Here is a 19,668-nt window from a genome sequence, read left to right as displayed (position 1 = left end):
TGGACACAGCACTGGATGGGCCGCCCATCCCAGTTTGGCTCTTGTGTTGTGTCCAGTGCTGCTGAAGTGGGCTTTGCTTCCACACAAGTTCTGAAATATACAGATGTGAATTGGAGGATGGATGGACAGACACCTCTGAAGACTGGAGAGTGAACAAAAAGTGTTGTCGACTGTGCCAAAGTCTTGCTTCATGTGAATACAGTGGAGAGGTCAAGGTCACGGCTTAGTGCTGAGGCACTGAATTAGGGTGACCATCAGAAACACTGTGATGTACATCTGGCCAGGAAGTGACTATATGAGTGCAATTAAGAAGAAATAATTAAAAATGAGGACTAAAACTGGACACCCAGGCTAACCGCAAACTGCAGTCCAAGATGGCACCAGGGGTGGCCTACAAAGATTGTGCCATCTGCACACTGAGCCTCAAATTGAACCCAAACACAAAGTGAGGGCATTCAGTTGATATAAATAAAAGGGAAAGAGGACTGAAGAAAATAAATAATGGTGTCCATCCATAGGGTAGGCATGTCCTGGGACCCTATTAGATGCATGCCAGAGTCTGCTCATCCTCCACTTCTCGTCCTTGCCTGGCCTGTTTGTTGCTCTTCACTCTTGGTCATTAGCCAAGCAATATGCGGCCATTAGCAGCCTCAGCTGCACATAACACAAGGGCCCCTGTGGCCTCCTGCAGCCCCCATTACAATGTGGGCACGGCTCCTGGGTGTCCAGACTGGCCCCTTTATTTCCTCGCAGGGGTTTCTTTTCTTACCTCCTCCCAGTAATGTTAAGGCTGTCACTTTGACCCTGGTCCTTTAGGTAGTGCCTCTTGACTTAGCACCCCTTGTCTAAGGTTGCTTAACCTGTTGATTCTTGTGACAGATGTCTGTGGCAAAATAAAACTGTTAACTACACCAAAGAAACATGGAGAGCGATACAGCTGAGCGCTCGAAGAAAAACAAAAGGCAGGCCAGATATCACTTCATTTCCTGTTTCAGAAACATTGGCAGATGTGCCCCCTGTCCTTTGAGTAAGAGAGTTGCCCCTAAAAGGGCCAGTAGGTAGACAGCCTGATCTTAATCTGATTGTTCCCTCTGTTGACTTTAGCAGGACAGTTCCTCTTCATGACAGAGTGACCCAATGGCTTTAAATACTAGGGTGAAGATGAAAGCGATTAGAAGAGGCAGCAGTACTCTGACTTGTCCCAAGAGGGAGCACTCGAGGGTCTTGAGACATAACAAATGGCAGTGACAAAGTCCTTCAGAGGAAATGCAAATGCCAATGCCAGGCACCTCGACTGATCCATGTGTGCCCAGCAGGCATGCACTGCTTCTGCACTGTGTGCCCTGGTCTACCTCTACCATGTTGAGTTTCGCTAGGCTGCTTGCTCTTACATTTTGCCACAATCTGTGATGTACTTTGCCTTCACTTTAATTATTATTTAAAATTCATCCTGAATCATTTTGCTGAATTGGAGTAAGTACAGCTGTGACCTAGCAGACGTGCCTGTAAATGTGTAATTACTGCGTGACTGCACGTTATACTGGCGCCCCTGTTTGTGATACGGAATCGTCACGGGCCACCCAGGAAGCCAGCAGTCCAACAGAGGCTGTCGTGATTCAGCAGGTAAGAAGACGCCGTCCTGATCCTGGAGGCTTATTATCCAGCCAAGTTCCTTCATTTTTGTGAATTTCATGCCCCACTGCCTGTACCTTTTTAAATTCTTCTGCGTCTGAAATTCCTGCCAACCCGTAATTTACTTTGGTAAAACCACCTTTTTTCTGTCTTTCATATGTCTGCAGAGGGTGCAGGAGGGCACCCGCTGATGGACTGCCGTGCGCTTCTGTCCTTGCCTGGTATTGCCAACATTCTCTGGGTAGGCAGGTTTGGGAAATGGAGTGATGATGTCAAGTGCCCTGTGTTGTAACTGATGGTTTTATATGCTTATTATAATTTGTAAAGAAATGTTGTGTGACTCACAAGTATTCTGAGCTCCTAACCCCCAACTCCACCTAAGCAAACCTAACACCACAGACAGTAAGATCCCCCAAAAAAACTTTAAAACAATGCTGGTGGGAATTGATCTTTCAGCCTAACAAACTCAGCAATCCTCTCCGCCTCATTTATCCAAAATAACTTAAAAGCGACTTAAAAAAATTTCAAATAAAAAATCAATTGCCTCCCAGTCTGCTTTATTTTATTATATGCCTGCTGCAGAGCTGTGGCGTCAGGCGGACGGAGGCTCTCGGACATTTCTTTGTCCATCCAATCATTTTCAAGCCCTCTGCCCATCTAGGGCAGGGTCACAGAGCACCTGAGTCCTCGCCCAGCGATCATCGGGCACAAGGCAGGGACAACACCTGGAGAGGGTGCTGGTCTGTCGCACAGTGAAGACACCATGGCCACTTTCACAGCATCAGTTCACAGAAGCTGCAGGTCTCTTGACTGTGGAAGGAAACCCATATGGACACAGAGAGAACATGCAAACTCCACTCTCAAAGAGGCAAAGTTGTGATTGCGACACTCTGCCAGCCCTTTCTTTGGTCATTGCTAGCAATAAATTGAAACGATGATTGGATCAGACGACCAAATGCTGCTTCCACACAGCCAGCGTGTGCAGTTTGCTGTCCACCCCATTTCCATGTGAGTTTTCGTTGTTCAGAGACGTTCGTGCGACACTCTTAAAAGCACTCTCTTCTTTAAGGGCGCTTTACTACTTGACAAAGAAGCATTTCATTCTGTGACGGGTTCTTTGGGCTTTGAAAACGCTCCTAATATGAGGACAAGCAGAAATCTTAATGTGCAGTAGGTGACCCAGCAAGAAGCAAGAGACTGAGAAAAGCCAAACTGAGCCTGTGGGACAGTAAGAGTCCCGTTAAAATCAAGAACTCTATTGGCATTTCACAAATCTTTTAATATCTGTTCATAGTTCATTATGGAGCCTGTTATTAATCTAAATAATGAAATGTTCTTTTTGGAATCTTTATGCAGATGGCTCTATTGGGAACTAAAAATGGGAACCCCTAGGAAGAACCCCTTTTGGTTCCAAAGTTCACCCCTTATTCATAAGAGTGTCCATTGAATGAGGATGCTAAATTGACACTGTGTATGTCCTGTCCTGTTCGGGGTTGGCACCCATCTTCCACCTGATGCTTGAAGAGATAATTCAACTCCTCCCGACTCTACACTGGAATAAGAATATTCCGTAAATGGAAACCTGGATGAATGGATCTCCTTATTTCCGTTATTGCTGATTAGCTTTCTGCCTACTTTAATTCCAAAACTTTCATGTCCCTTCACAACAACTTTCACAACAGCAGTCCCAGTGAATAGAGTGGGACCAGTTTAGAAAGATGTCTGGAAAATGCACAACCTCAAGATACCAGAAAAAGAGCAATGGGCTGCTCTTCCTCCACCAGTGGTGATTTTCCCAGGTGGAAGAGTTCAGCCAAGCCACCAGCACTCATGCAAAGTCTAAAGGCTACAATTTATTGAGCAGAAAGCCAAGTTCAATGTTTTTACAGCTAATGGTTAGGCACTCACACACTCATGCTTGATGATGGATGCTTCGAGCAGATGTCTAGTCTCTAACTGGATGCCCGAGTTTCTCTCGGCCATTACAAGAAGTGCTGTCTAACTGCTGCCCCGATGAAAAGTGGCAGCTGGTCACTGCAGCTGACCCAGTGAGATGTTCATTAAGTGTGTGTTGAGTCCTACAAAAGAGCAACCTAGAGCAGGAGATGGTTCAGTCAGCAATGTGACTAGGACCTCAGAGAAAGAAAGAAAGAAACAAAGAAACAAACAAACAAAGGGTAAAGGTGATTACTTAGAGGTACTCGATGAGAGGAAATCTCATCTGTGGACAGGGAGCTTCGTGTACAAACAGGCAGACATCCCCGCACTGGAGCTAAACTGAATAGAAATCCTCTGCTTACTGGGAGATCCTGCAGTTTGTAGTGGAAACGAAGCGCCCGTTGTAATGGATGTTGCAGCGCACCACGTTGTTGGTGAAGTCTGACTCCATCACAGAGTACTTGGGATTCACTTGTATCTGGAGGAAGACAAAGAGAAGGCAGGTAAAAGCAATTCCTGTCCCTCCGTGAAGTGATGCAGGCAATGCTGGGAGCTGAGCCAAAGAGAGCTGGTCACTTCACGTCCATCACTTGTTGAAGAAGAGGAGCACATACCACCAAGAGCAGGTTTACAAATAGGGGGCAGCTAACTCTAAAGCCAAAATGCAGTGAGATTTAAATCTGCTGAATCACACAAAAGTCCCTGAAATTCTGGGCATGTACAGAGCTCGAGAGGGCAAGAAAGGAAAGAGAAAAGCAACCCGAGGGTAGCGCTATACCTTGAGTATGTAGTTTCCTGGTGGTACATCTGTGATGTCAATCCACTGGCAGTCAATGTCTGCATTGTAAGTATCGTAACATCCTGGACTTAAACCCTGAAAGAGAGGAAAACCATCACTCGTACTTTTAGAAATCACCTTACAAGCACATCAAGAACTTTGTTTCAGGTGCCCCAAACAAAGGAAGCAGCATAAGCTGCCCACTCTTAAAAAGGATGGCACATTTCCATGAGTGAACTAAAACAGTGCCAAGAGGGAGAATATGGTGAATGCGGGCACAGGCACAATCACAGGCGACAGAGTGGTAGGAACAGTGCAGCCTTCACTTGCTATTACCAAGCTTCTCATCTGTCTTTTACAGAGCAGAAAAGCTGCAAGGCACTAGGCGGCCAGCTCATCAATTTCCATGCAAAGCTCTCATTAGGCTTTCTAAAGACGGATGTAGTTTAGGCAACGGGACACAGAAAAAAATCCTTGTTACCTGAGTGTGGGATGTGCAGGCATAACGCTTTAGATGGCCAAAGTCACAGGTCGTGTCTTCCAGGCAGAAGCTGGCCTTGTGCCCCTCAGCCACTTTGCGCCCAGTGTTGGCATCCAGCAGGTCATAGTGGCTGAACTCATCCATGCTGTGGTAGTGCCTGTGGGCATGAGAGAGAAGAAGACTGGCAGAGCTGTCAGCATGTGGCAGAGGTGCATCACCCTAATGCTGATGATCTGCTTTTCACTTTTTTGGGTGGAAGAGGATATTTTAAGGGGGTCTCATTTTAAATATCAATAAGTGACGATACGGGGTCAGGGCAGGTAGACATCACGGATCAGGACCCCCTAACTAACCTCGACCTCCTGCAGTTCAACACAACCTTCCTGTCAAGTGTGTGCTCGGCTCACAATCTGCAGGCTGCCTCTGGCACAGGGAGAGTAGTGATAGATGGCATCTCCAACAGCAATAATGAACTCTCTAAGATAAGCAGACCGTGGCGTTCCACTGCATTGTCTGGTCACTGGTGTCGCAGGGACCCTTCCAAAGCATCTTTGTCCTCTGTCAGTGTTCCTTTCTTCTCTTAGAGCGTCACTTTTCTGCTAGGCTGACACCCTGGCCTAGTCAGAGACCACCTACCTGAGCACCAGTCCTCCTTTATCTCTCCAAATGTCTCACCTCTTCATGGAGTAACTTTCTGAGTCCTTGCAAAGAGGGACTAGCTGAGGTAAAGCCTCTGCAGATGTGAAGGGGACACCTCAGTTTTGAGTTACAGTTTAATGGCTAAGAAGAGTCCAGTGCCATCTTCTGATCTACTGTGTCACTCTGAGCAGGTCACTTAAATTGAAATGTGCTTAAATGAAGTGGTGGTGGCAATTGAATGGTGCTATATAATAAAAGGTCAGCCATTTATTCATGTGTGCTGTTGCAATGTCCTTTAAAGGTCCTGCTGACTAAATGGCATAAATATTCTGCTTTCTTTACAAGGATCTGCTTTTAAGCCACCAATTCTATGCTATACTGAGGTTCAAAAGTGTTTTGCTGACATTCTGATAAGTTAAAGATAACCGCTGTGACTCATAAAATAAAACGGAGCACAATCCTCAGTAAGGAGCTCGAGTAATCATCGTTCTTTCAGGCCAAATCCATTCAGCACAGACACCTCCACAGTTTCCACGCTGATTGGCCACATTCAGCTTCTGGGCGAGAATAACTGAATTCCCTGTCCTACACTATTTACTCTTTCAGACATCTTTTTATGTGCAGGAGAAATCCTTATAAACAATCTCCGATCCTTTTGGCTGCCCATTTACAGATCCTGGGGTCAGTGACAACTGCACGATCAGTAGCGGTAACATCGAGAGCACCTGCCACGTTTATCTGCCCTGTGTTTTTATCATTCAGTCAGGCTTTAATAAATGTCAGCAAATACATCACGAGGACACGGGTGTCTGGGGTGGCATGTCCTGGTCACAGAGTTTGGATGTGCCCTCGAGATTTCTTGTTCTGCTTCTTACCCTAGCATGGCATCTCATGCCCTGACATGTACTCTTAATTCAGCGTATTTTAAGTATTCAAACACATCAAGAAATGATTCACATTTAATTATAGCAAAATGAAACATTTTCAGGTGCTTTATGTGAAAGAAGGCAATCGAGGCACTTGTGCGAGTAAAAGACAGCTGCTCTCCTCTGGACTGTCCTGAAGCATCACCAGATGGACAAACACCAAAGAAAACCAGAAGAGATCAAACCCATCAGGCCAAAACCACAAAGCAGATGAAGACTTCTGGGCATGTGACCGGGCCTGGTATTAAGGAGCAAATCGTGAAAGGGAGTCGGTTATTTCCATCTTTCAAAGCTCCACATGAAGTGTATCATTTGTCGTAAAGACGAGTTCTGCTCTGGTCATCAGGACACAGGATTTTCTAAATCGTAACTTCAACTCAAGGACTGTGCCTGAAAACTTGTAGAAGGTAGAAATTCAGGGTCATCAGTGTAATGGCTGTTTTCTTGGTTCACCCAGGTTAGGCAACTGTCCTCCAAATCTCTTTCCTCTACTTAGCAATTAGAATCTATTTGGGCTTTCGCACTCAACCTGTTTTCATAAAAGCATCTCTTATGCCTGGGATGAAAATTCTAGTGAAAGATCTTGTGTTTTGATTGAGTGCCCTCTAGAGGTCTCAATGATTTACTACAACAAAATATGTCACAAACAGAAATGTATGAAGTCACAGCTTGGTGTGTGGGTGGGTGTGTGTGCCCTGTGGTGGGCTGGCACCCTGCCCGGGGTTTCTTCCTGCCTTGCTCCCTGTGCTGGCTGGGATTGGCTGCAGCAGACCCCCGTGACCCTGTAGTTAGGATATAGCGGGTTGGACACTGACTGACTGAAGTTGACTTTGTGTCAGCAGCACACCCATCTTGAAACATCTCCTCACACGTCTAGACAGTGTGCTCAATAAACATTATAATAAAGAAATAATTGTGTAGGGACCTTGCAGAACAGCATCTGTTGGCTTCATGTGTAAGTGTAGCATGGCTTTTGGAAAGTTACACGGGGATACTTTAGCGCTCTCTTCAAATGCATCAGAACAACTAGTGGTAGATCTTTGAGGCAGTTTGATTAACGTATGGTCTGAAGGTGGCCAGCCCTTCTGTGTACCGTATGTGCCCTAATAACTACTCATCATACAGATCCAGATGATATACTGTACATCAACACGTAAACCCATGCAAAAATATTGAGACAGGACGAGCTCACAATGGAGGAGAAGAGTAAGACACATCAGCAGATAGGAGCAGCTGGAGCCCCTAGAAGAAGAGCACATCAAGTCTTTGTGACTGGGTGGCCAGGCACGGGGTACTCCCCTCCGCCAAAATCACTTGTCGTTTTTTGCACACGATTTCAGGCCTAGTGGAAGACACCTTCAAGATGTTGTGATCCTACGAGCAGATGATGCATCCTTGAAATGAAAGGCCAGTTCATTCCTTTCACAATTGTGGGGGCCTGAGCTACTGCCCTGTACATTCCAAAATGATCACATTTTAATTCTGAATTGGCACGCCCTATCCTTGTCCTTTAATCGGTGCCGCTCTCTCTCACTGGAAAGCTATGCCATTAGAGTCATAATGCTGGGTGAGCCAGTGCTCCAGTGTCACTGCCCATGCCCACAACACATGGGGGCTACAAGGCGCTGAATTCCCATGCTCTGCCGCCATACCTGTATGTTTGTTTGAAATCAGAGCCACTTCTTCCCGAGAAGATTTCAAAAGGGCAGCCTGCTGTTTCCCATTAATGCCCTCGGCACTGAGCTCATACATATTTTCGCATTTGGAACAGACATTTCTCCATGGCATTGTTAGTTTATCACAAATCCAAACAGGATTTCCGCTCTGGATTTCCTAAGAGCTCTGGTATGCTAGTTGACCATTAAGGGCGTTAGGCTGATTTCCTGCATTGCTGCGCCTAGGAGGAGAACTGAGCTGAAGCACAAGAGCTGAGCTCACAGGCCACGGCGCCGTTCACTTGAAGGGCCTCAGTCTGAGAAGGTAAATGGACACCTGTGCTCTGTGTTTTACAGTGTGTGACATTACTCACTTTCTCCAGGGCACAAGCCTTTCCTTTCTTTGCAGGGCATTTATAGTTCCCGGCCCTGCTGATTATTGACCTTTGGCTTCCAGGCACTCAAGCAATGTTTGAGCAGCTGCTGGTGGCCCGCCATAGAGGAGCCTCTGCTAAATGGCTCCCCTGTTCAGAGCTTTCCCTTAAATTCCAGGCCAGAACAGTGAGCTCTGACCTCTGGGTGACAGACTGCCAGTCTCCCAAGGCACCTTGGTCCTGTGTCACTTCCTTTTGTGCTAAAGAAGCATTCTCTTCTTGTCCTAGACATTAATGGATGGGTGGGCCTGCTGAGTTAAACCAACATCCCTCCAGGTAGAGACCTGTCATTAACACCCGAGCCGTCACTCTGCTGGTGACGAGCACCTTCCTCCCTCACAACACTGCAACAGCAATGTCACTGTTTTGAACAATAAACCAGCATTTACTTCACAATGACCAGCAGTACAAAATCTTTTTTGAGTTAAAGTACAAGATGCCACTTCAAAAGCAATCGAACACAGAAGAGTAAAGCCATATAGGTATGGGTAGAGAACAACAAGCAGGGTCACCCTGGCAAGCCCACATTCGTACCTAATGTTCATCCATAGAGACTGGAAAGAGAAATGTGGTGGTCACTCACATGAGACCGAATGAAAATAAGCAGGACACTGGTCATGGTCATAAACTCCTAAAAGAAGCTGAGATGTGACAGCCACTGTCACACCAGGCTTCCACAGGGCTGATGGTATCAAAGAGGCTACAGGGTGGCACTGCATTCCACAGAGATGCCAATTTACCCTGCCTCAGCCCTAATTCTAAAATACTGTAGAAATGGCACCATGTTAAGTAAAGGTTATTTGCTTTGTCCAAACAGGGTGAACACTGCGCAAAAATAAACAAGTGGGCATCACCCAGCACTGCCATGATAACTCAGCCAGATGGTATGCTGATCCATGGCACTGACCTTCATTACAGAGCTGGACACATGAAGCAGGAGGCCATGCTGGTCAAAGAGGACAAGCAAAAGGAAGAAATGTGGTGTGTGATGATGCAGGACACCAGACTTAATGTGTCAGACTGACACTCAGACCAAGGAACACAGTGCATGGTGGCTTTCTCTGCCAGCAGGAGGAGAGCAGGGCAAAGTGGGATGACATGGTGACAGCGTTATGCTGTGTTTGTACAAAAGGGAAATACAAACGTGAAATACACGTGAAGGCCCCATCAAAATGGTCACCTGAATTGTCTACAATGTGAAGAGATGTGACCTTTCAACCCCCCGTAATAGAAAAGAAATAATAACCAGATCCACCGGAGTGGTATTTTTGTAGCCAAAGTGGATTTGGACATCTGCAATTATCACTGTGTCTGGTTTGCTTTTATTTGCACAAAGAAAGAGCTGACATTTAATGGCATTTTGTGCAAACCAAGTAGTTAATTAATCACAGCAACTCGAATGCAAACTGGTCATTTACACCAATAGCTATGACATTCCTCTGGAAATCCCCACAGCTCCTAAACATGGCATTGATGGAGCTGAGGAGGCAGCATGTTGGGAGTAGGCTGGTAATAAGAAAGTAGGGAAGGAGCAAAGGAATACAGTTAGAGGAAGAAGAACATGGTCTCTGCTATAGCTGTGGCAGCCTTGGGAAAAGTAACTCTTCCCAGTCCCGATCCTCTTCTCCGACACTGTAATCTTCCTCAGGCTCACTCCTTTTGTGCCACTTGCCAGAGGCTGCTTTGTGCCTTGGGACAGCCATTAGTCCTTCTTTCACAATAGCATGACCACGTGACGTATATTATCCAGAGCTGAATGTGATGGAGTGAAATGAAACATGGCAGGAGTTCAGACGCAAGGCACAGTCATTGTCACATGTGTAACAAAAGGCTAAAAGGCTTAGGGTGCCTCACACGTTCTGTACCGTCAGTGAAACTGTTGGGACACTTACACTAAACTCTGGCACAGCACTAAGCCAGCACTGGGATCTGGGTTCAATTAGCAGTCTGGTATTTATCCATATCTTCTACTTATGTCATTCCAAACACATGATTGCTTAATTGGCAACTCCTAATTGTGTATGGCATCCCCTTCAGGGTTCTGCTTTTCATCTGATGCCAGCCCCCATTAAATGGACACTCAGACAGGAGCTTGGTGCTTATGTGGACACAACTGGGACAGATAGTGGGACACACATGTTGGCACGGTGGCTGTGAAGAACATGTTAATTGCTTACCTAGTAAATAACAAGGCATCTTTCAGTCTGGAAATTCCTATCACTGAAGCAAACCTGGAGCCCCCAATAGATGAAAATTTAACAAGAGCCACTAACTGCCTCAAGGCCATCAAAGGGGATTGTTGCATTTCCCAGTGTGGCCAGTAGAGCGAAGCTGGGGCTGAGCCGTCATCCCTGGAAACATCATCAGAGGTGGGCTATTCACAAGACTAACAATGGAGCCCTGGGCTCAAAGGTACTGAAGCAGCACGCTGAGCCCGACATCATGCGCCACAGCACTAAGCCTCACTAAGCCGGGGGTCTCAAACGGGCCCGTAAACTGACTACGACCAGACAGGGTTAGTCTTAGGGGCTGGTGTACCATGGCAGCATCGATTGCTTTCACTTTCATTCGAACTGAGTGAATTTTCAAAATGCTGGAAAACAGAACTCAAACAGGCCAGGATCTCAGTGAGCGTCAAAGCCGATAGGGAGGCGTGTAATTCACAGGTGGAGCAAAGAAGGAAATTTGGTCCGATTCAAGCATAACAAGGGAAAGGAGGAGGAGGAGGAGAGCTAAATATGGAAGAAGGCTGCAGCCTCCTTCTGCACTCAGAGTGCAGTCACAGCAGGAGACAAACAAGCCTGAGGATCTGAGGATGGCGGACAAGTGCAAACATGAATACGTCACCTCTACAGCTGCTGGGTAGACAAGACAGGCGAGTGCGGGCTTGATGGCTGACTTGTACACATGGCACATAGCAAGGTTTCTGAGTGAGAGGTGGTGCCACACTTGCAGGTTGCCCCCATATGACTGAAACACTTACTGGTGACAGCTGTGCCATTCCCATGCGTGGTGCGGCCTGTTGGGCAGAAAGTCGGCACCTCCTTGGTTCTTGACCCTCTGTGGGAAACGGAGGAGAATCCTGATGTCGTAATCAGAGACGTCAGGCCCGTAGGCAGAGCTGTAGAATAAAACAAGAGTGGAGCTGAGTGCTGGCGGTGCAGAGCACACACATTCTTCTCTTCAACATCACGTGGAAATGGCGCCAGCACCCATAACCCACTATTCCTCTGTGGAATCCCAGCAGGCCGAGACATGTGCTTACAAGCAGGATTTCAAGCGCCTCATACCTGGCAAGACATTTCTCCTCAGAGGCACAGCGAAGAGAGTATAGATGTGCTCGTTGGATGTAGGTGGAGGCCTGCACGTAGTTTGGGTCAGGCGTTAGGTCTGGAAGGCCTGTAAAGAGAAGCAGTCAGCTTACACGCAAAGCCAAAGAGAACTTCTGAATTGACATAGTACTGCGCCCATCACCTGCACTCCTGGATGGAAGGCAGAGAACTTGCAGTTTAAACCCAAATTAAAAACTCACAAGCTACGTCTAGCACCTTGACTGCACACCATAAATAGCAGATACCATTCTGGGCTGATTTAGTTCCTCACCCCTCATCATGTCTGCTGAACTTTTCACCCAGTATCCAGGTCCAAGTCAGGCGTGAGTGCAATTTATGATGGCCGTGGCTGATTCCTCCACATATGGCGACTCTGCCTCCCTAACTGAAGGCCTGCTGGGGTGCAGAGCTCATGTATATATATATATATATGTCTAACCCATCTGCCATTCTCTAAAAATCTTGAGAGCCCTCTAATTCCAGCCAAGCTTGGCATGTTGTCTACTGCTACTCTTGGCCAGACTGTGCACTGGCACTTGTGTTGGAGATGTTCAGAACAGCATTATGCCAGTTGAAAAGTTCAAAGAGTGGCACCGGGAGAACAGAGACGTCACTTTAAATAAATAACGATGACTCTGAGGAGCTCAATGTTTGCCAGTGGAGCAAGCAGGCTATAATGTGGACACCAAAATGGTCAGCAGAGCTAAGAATGAGGACACGATTAAGCTTACAGGGCCATGCCCAAGGTGCTCATTGTGTTCATTTGCCCAGCAGATGTGAAACTTCCACTGCTAACCAAAGTGTCTGGTATGAGATTCAGGGTGTGAGCAGCCAAGAACCCGAGAGAAGACAATCCCAGAGCCGAGTGTTTTCTGAAAGGCACTCTATAAATGACCTGAAGAATGTGACAAGGTCCCATTCGTCACCTGTTAGTGTTTTATGGACCGTTTCTGTTTGTGGAATTCGGCCATATTCTGTCACAGAGTAGTAAAATATTCCTGATACCATCAAATGATAACCATGTGAAGGATGCAAACGTCTGCCAGTTGCTCGCCATTTCTGCTTAACTGTTTTGTGTCCACACTTGGATTGTCGCTGTTCTCACTTTAAATTCCGCCTAGAGATGTGATTACAAACCAGGCTGACGTAACTTTCCTTCAGCCCAAACGATGTCTCGCCTTTTGTTTTAGTAATTCACAAGACTGGATGAGTGACTTGTGTTTGAAAACAGAAAAACACAAACCTTATGGATTCGTGGGAATGATGTAGACCTAAGCATGAGTTTTGCACAACGTAGGTTCATACAAAGCCTACTTTTTTCCAGTTAAAACATTCTGATGCAATACTATGAAGAATACAGAGAGGCCAGGCCGGTTCTAGTGGAATAGACTCCTGCAGGCTACTCAGATCATTTCCTTTATAGCATTCAGTTAATGCAAGGACCCTGACAAGAATGAGAAAGTCAGGCTACATAAGCCTTGTCCTTGGGTCATTCTGCTGGCTTCCAGTTAAGCTTAAGGCTAATTTCCAAATCCCCCTTCTTCCCTGTAAGCTTTAAATGGCCAAGGCTCTACTTACTAATCAGAATGTACCAATGCACACCGTCGTTTTGATCTCCAGATAAATCCAAGGAGAAATAAAACACAGGTGGGAGGCTGCTGAAAAAATGTCTGTCCCGTGGGTCTCGGAGTAGAAGACTCAGTGCTTTAGTCGAGTGACCCCGATTAGAGCTGCTCACTGTTAGTACAACTGTTTCTGTGCTGCTATTTATTCCAAGCTACTCCATTTTGTTTCTGTTCGTGCCTCCAGCCCAGGCCATGGGTTGTTATGTCTGAGATATTGGAAGCCTTGGAATCAAGTGGCTTCAGATTTTACTGTTGTGGATTTTGGCACACACTTCCCAAGTTGCATCAGGACTGTGACTTTACCTGCTCTGCCCGACTCCAAAGTTATTTTCTGTGGGGTTACACAGTTGAGTAACCTACTGTGCCTGTACTTCATGAAGAGGGCTATGAAGGAACTGAACATGGCACCTGTCACTTCACCATGACAGGCTTTTACAGAAAGGCCACTTTCTCAAGGACGTAACTGTGGGCCAGCAGATCACACCGCCTGCTAATGGCTAAGGGTATGTAAACCAAATTCAACTAAACTGGGCACATTAAAAAGAGCTAATAGGTGAATATTTAAGACAGTTAAGGATGCTTAACAGAAGGCAGCCGAGAAGTTACATTAATGGTTATGCGGTCGCTGCTGTCCCTTGAGTCCACTTCAGCGGACATCACACAGCCTGCCTGAAACATCTCAAGAGCTTTCCTTCAAGCATACTATGAAGTCAGATTTTAAAAAACTGACACTTTTTTTTTCTTTTTCTCGGAAGGAACTCTGTTTCTTGATTTTTGATGGAGAAAATTTAATTTTCAACTAAGAAACCGAGAGCCACCTGGGAAGGTTTACTAGCATTTTGCTGTCGCTAACGGGAATACAAGAAGATTTAACTCTCCAGGTTGCATGATTCTATGCATCACTTTATACTTGTTGTTACTGGTTTTGATGTAAATAAATAAAAGTTTGTGAGTGAAAGCTTAAAGTCATTTTCTCTGTCTAACTGCTACCATAAAGGCACAAGGGAAAGCTTTTGTGAAGTTCTCTGCTGATGGTGAACTGGGTTGAAATAAAGGATTGAAAGTAAAGACAGGCCCAGTCAGCGGGCAGCCTTTCATAGAAATTTGTGTATAGCCCAAAATTACCCACGGAATGCTTCAATGGGTTTTAACAGGTTCTGTTTTTTGACAGTCCCGCCAGCCTTGACTCTCTAAGAAAACACACCCAAAAAATCCTGATAGGAAAAGAGAAAAGGAAGAAATCTTGGCAAAAGCATTTGAGAGGGATAGGCCCCCTTCCAGGTAGGTTAGGTGTGGTGCTTGTCAGTAGAGCGGTGGCACCAAGTGCCACATGAGCATACGGAGAAGAGAAACAGAATATTTTACATACAGAATCTATCTTTATTTCAATCAACTATCATTCATAACAGTATGGTATTAAGTAGAAATATACCTCTCTATCATTTATACTGTGAATCAGAGTATCTATCTAAGATTAGTGCATTATTCCTTAATTGCACCAAGGTCTTTAGTTATTTGTTTAAGTTGCAACCCCTGTGTAATTTTAAATTTCTCCCAAAGAATAAGATTTAAAGAAATCAAATCTAACAGATAATAGTATAATGCTAATGTCTAACTTCCAAAAAGCTTTTTGAGAGAAACTTGCTATATACAAGATAAATAACCAACGCCCTTTCAGTGGTGTGCAGATTATTTGACAAGAAAGTGACCCCTGTCACTTTTTATTGACCCCCATGCAATGGGTCACCATTTCAGTCTACATGTAGATTTACTATAAATGAGTGAAAGCTGGTCAGCTATGTCGGTGTAGATGTCCTGCACTGGACTGGCATTTCTCCAGTGTAGGTTCTCGCCTTTGTGCAATACTACCAGGAACGGCTCGGGACACCCCTTTCCTTGAGTAAGGCTGACGTCAGAAATGGATGGATGGATGGATGGATTTGGCATCAAAGACAGAATGAGCATCATCTCTTCTCCTTGAACCCTGTCAAATGGGCATTTCTGCTGTATTTCAATGGGCAGTGCCCAATTCGGTCCAATGAGAAATAGAAAGGGATAATGCTAACTGTATGACTGATTTCCAACAGGTCAGCACAAATCCATCCATCCATCCATCCATTTCCCAAATCTGTTGATTCTATTACTGGATCAACATGTGTGAAAGAACCTGTCTGTTATTAATGAACACAAGACATGCAGGATCCATCTTTTGCTGAGATTCCAATCCCTCACACCACACATAAAAAAATCATAGTAATAAACCACACACACACACACATACATAAAGGACCATGGAGGGAGGATCAAAACTCCGCATTAAGCAACATGACCAGAACTGCCATGCTGACCCTCACAGGAGCTGCCCAGGCCAGTGCACCAACGTGCCGACTGGCTCCCTCATCACTCCCCCTTTAGCCATGCTGGTCAGCTCGACTATTAAAACTTCCTTTTACTGCAAATGCAATCCAAACATTTCAGCCAGGCTGTGCTCACCTCTCTGCTCACTCCTGTACACGTTCCCCACACTGCCGCTCCTGGGTTGCGCAGGCGACCACTCCTCTGCTCCGGCTGCAGGGAGGTCCGGGCGTCGTGCGGGCGGAACCTGAGGTACAGCAGCTCCCGAGGAGGGCCGGTGGGGCGGACTTCGAGCGGTTGCGGAGCTCGCTTCGGCCCTTCGAGCCGTATCCACGTTGTACAGGCTGTGGGTGTACCTGTGGTCCAGGGCGTCGGAAATCGGCGCTTGCTGCTCTGGAGGCAACTCTGCCGGCGAATTTGGGACAAAAGGTCGGACAGGAGCCGGATAGTAGGGCTGTTGCTCGCTCCGATGCCCAAAGAATTGTCTGGCGCGGTCCTCCCCTCCAAAGAAAGCTTCACCTGCGGGATAGCCGTTCCCTCTGGAATAAGGGTCATAGTAGCTTTCATCCTGTTCCGGAAGAGGGAAAGGATTGGAATTGTAAGGAAAATGATACTGAGGCTGCCGCGGCAAAGGGTACTGTGGGTACGATGGCACGTTGACAGGCGGGTACAGTGAAGATGAAGAAGAGGAGGAAGAAGAAGAAAACGACGACGATGACCAGCCTTGTCGCGCTCGGCCAGACGGAGACGGCTGAAAGCGGTTTGAACTGATGCTGCTGCTGTCCTCCGCCGCTCCTTGTCTCCAGTTATCCGGAACCTGGCCGAACCCAAAAGGATGTCGAGTCTGTCCGCGAACAGTTTCTCTGGGGGAAGAAGGCGCCTGCCTGCGCGTGTTTCCCGGGGTCCTGCGAGAAGATGAGTCAGCAAGGATCACCCAAGGAGTTCTGCCCTGCTGTTCCTGCCCCGCGGGCAGGTACTCGGGACCGCTGTTTAAGAGGCTGTACACCCGACCGTTGTTCTCCCAGCGGATCATTTGTCTCCGGTTGTTATCCGATGCCTCTCCTTGAGCCTTAGAAAGTAAAATCCAGCACAGCCCAAGCAGCAAGCGCAGAGTCCAGGCTGGGTTACTCGTGTCCATCTTCGTGGGCTCAGGTGATAGCCTCGGAGCTGCGGTAACGAACACTGTGCCGAATTCCCGTGGCCCAGCGACCCAGCTACCTCAGGCAGCCACAGTCTCACGCAGCCAGTCACGCACACGCTCGCTCACTTGTTTACACATGATTGCGCACTTTCTCAGATAATCCGCCAGCCCCGCACAAACTTCGTTCCAAACTCACTTTAGCTCACATTAAAGTTTTCACTAGGTCGCCCACCTTTCTTTTGCAACTCCACACACACGCCTACTTTCTTGCACACTCGATCGCTTTTTTGACACACTCACGCGCGATGCTCACTTTTCCACGCGCGCGCACACACGCACGCACGCTCACAAACGCCCGCTCTCTTTGTCCCACGACATCCGCACAATCCTGACTCGCTGGCCTCACTTGGCTGCGGCGCTCGCTCGCCCAGTCCTTCAGTGTAACTGGACCCTTTCTGGAGAGGCATGTTGTAAATAAGTCATTGTAAGGACAGCCTCGATGCCTAAAGTCTCTGTTCTCCTCCTGATCGCTACGCCTGGCTTCGCGGGAAACACGAACCTTGTCAGCTCCGCTTGGTCCTAGTGCTGCCCGCCTGGGACCCTGCTGAGGGATCGCTCATTCCTGGGGTGCTGCATGAGGCTCCTTTTCATTGAACCCACAGGGCACATATACTTCGTGCAATTTCGTACACTTGGAGAAGTTCGCCGATCTCGAGGACCGAATACTTTCTACACCTTGAGCCTTGGCAGATGAAATGAATGGTTCAGGTTCAGGTCTTAGCCGTCCTTTTGTGAGCGCTTTCAAGTAGACAGGTAAGGGCATTTGGTGACACTAATGGCATTTGATCTCTGGAAACGTGAAGGTACAATATTCTTTGAATTGGAGAAGGGTTACATTTCGTTAGGGATTGGCTGAGGTGTTTGGCGTAATTGGGGGAGACTCAGGAGCTGGAAGAATGTTTAGAAAGGCACCCCTTTTAAAATGGGGGTAGATTTGCTGCCTGAATTTATTCCATTGCAAAATGATTAAAAAATAGCAAACCTTGGATATCAAACCTGTCTATTGTATTGCACACTGATCCCCACACAATAAGTCATTTTAACTTCGTTAGGAGAGAGTAGGGTGAAATGACACCTTTTATTGGCTAACTAAATAGATTACAAATGCAAGCTTTCAAGGGTTACACCTCACCTGATGAAGGGGCCTTAGCTGCCTTGAAAGTTTGCATTTGTAATCTATTTAGTTAGCCAATAAAAGGTGTCATTTCTCCCTACTTTTCCCTGTATCAAACTATGCCTAACAAGGTGCAACACTCAACTTCTTCAGGAGAGAAACTGCAAACCACTGAGTCACCTGGACACAGAGAGCTTTCACTATAAAGATGATCTTCAACATCCAAAACTCAACAAGCAAAGATGAAGCAGGTGGATAACAAGCAAGCTTCAGGTGTGACAGAGTAAAGCAAGCAGCTTCATGAGGAAAGTTCCAGTGTGCCAAAATATCAAATCAGCGGGCAAGTCAAAGCAACTGCAATGCTGCAGGTGGGAACTAGCTGAGTGCCAGGGCTCCATGAACGATAAGAAAAGAAGCAAATTCCAGGGAGGTGAGAGGTCAGGGCAGTTCATGGCTTTAGCTGAAGGGTTTGTTCTTTGTAGCTCGTGACTTGCACAACTGCAGTGTCAATTACCTCTCAGGTTGCTTAGGATCAACAATGCATTGGCAGACTGCCTGTCACGGAGAGCAGGCATCAGTGGCACAGCAGGTGGCAATTGCACTGAGTGCCAGTTCCTTTGCACATATTATCTCTTTTTTGCATGAAACCTTGTTGAATAATTCTGTGCCCCTGTAAGCCAGCCACTTGGAACGAGGGCTTATTGGCTCTTATACCCATGACTTAAGAGTCACATGATGTCAAGCAAGTTATTTCATAAGCTTTGTCTGCAGAGCCACGTTAAACACATACAGTGAGTGCATGATATGGCCTACGTCTATACAAATGTGAAAGGCTACATTTACACTCGCTACCATCCTGTATTTTCACCAAAGCCTACCAGTTCAAAGTGTGAATCCCCTACTGGGATGGAGTCAGAGAATGAGGCTTAAAAGTCTTCTGGGAAGTGTGCCTGTGCCAGCTGGGATGTATTTGCTCTTTTCTTGAGATGATAGGACAGTTGATGGACATTGGGGGTTGAAGAAAGTGGAGGAGGACACGGAAGTGAGTTGTATTATGCAGAGTGGACAGTATGGCCTACCAGAGAGCAGAGGTGAGGCAGAGGAGAGCACTTGGGCACAACGTGGCAGCCAGTGGATCAAGTATGATGCGAGGTCTGGGAGACTCCTAACAGTGTTGGGTCCTCTATGGCATACTCCCTACATGGTAGGATTGGGCTCACTTGTTCTTCATTTCATTATTATTCTGTGACCTGCAGAGGTACTTTGATCAAGGCTTCGGTCCACCACACTGAGGCCAGAAGTCTCTGGAAATCTGAAAGGTCAATTCTGGCTGGATGAAGAGGAAGGTGCAGACCAGCTCTTAGAATGAATGGTTGAGGAAGGTGACATATTTAAAGAGACCAGGGGGAAGTGTCATAGAAGCAGGCTGGCATTTTGATTTGCACTAGTGCTGCCCAGCCCACAGAACATGGGTTCAACTGCCAGTTCTTCCTTAGTTTGCCATATACTGGGTGCGTGTGTGTATGCCCTTCTATGGCCTGCTGTCCTTTCTTATGGC

The 19,668-nt window shown here is 46.7% G+C and overlaps 1 protein-coding gene across 1 annotated transcript; it reads right to left on the bottom strand.

Moving 5' to 3' along the window:
• Positions 1-3,465: 3,465 nt before the first annotated feature.
• loxl1 (lysyl oxidase-like 1) lies at positions 3,466-17,452 on the bottom strand. The gene is made up of 7 exons (XM_039772343.1): positions 15,934-17,452; positions 11,774-11,882; positions 11,467-11,604; positions 4,830-4,986; positions 4,349-4,444; positions 3,933-4,048; positions 3,466-3,765 (listed from the first exon to the last, which is right to left on the bottom strand). The coding sequence occupies exons 1-7, from the start codon at positions 16,931-16,933 to the stop codon at positions 3,759-3,761; spliced, it is 1,623 nt and encodes a 540-aa protein (XP_039628277.1). The 5' UTR covers positions 16,934-17,452; the 3' UTR covers positions 3,466-3,758.
• Positions 17,453-19,668: the final 2,216 nt, after the last annotated feature.

Source organism: Polypterus senegalus, chromosome 12 (genome assembly GCF_016835505.1).
Source record: "Polypterus senegalus isolate Bchr_013 chromosome 12, ASM1683550v1, whole genome shotgun sequence".
Lineage (NCBI taxonomy): Eukaryota > Metazoa > Chordata > Cladistia > Polypteriformes > Polypteridae > Polypterus > Polypterus senegalus.
Note: the sequence above shows the minus strand (reverse complement) of the source record. Positions and strands in the feature narration are given on the sequence as shown.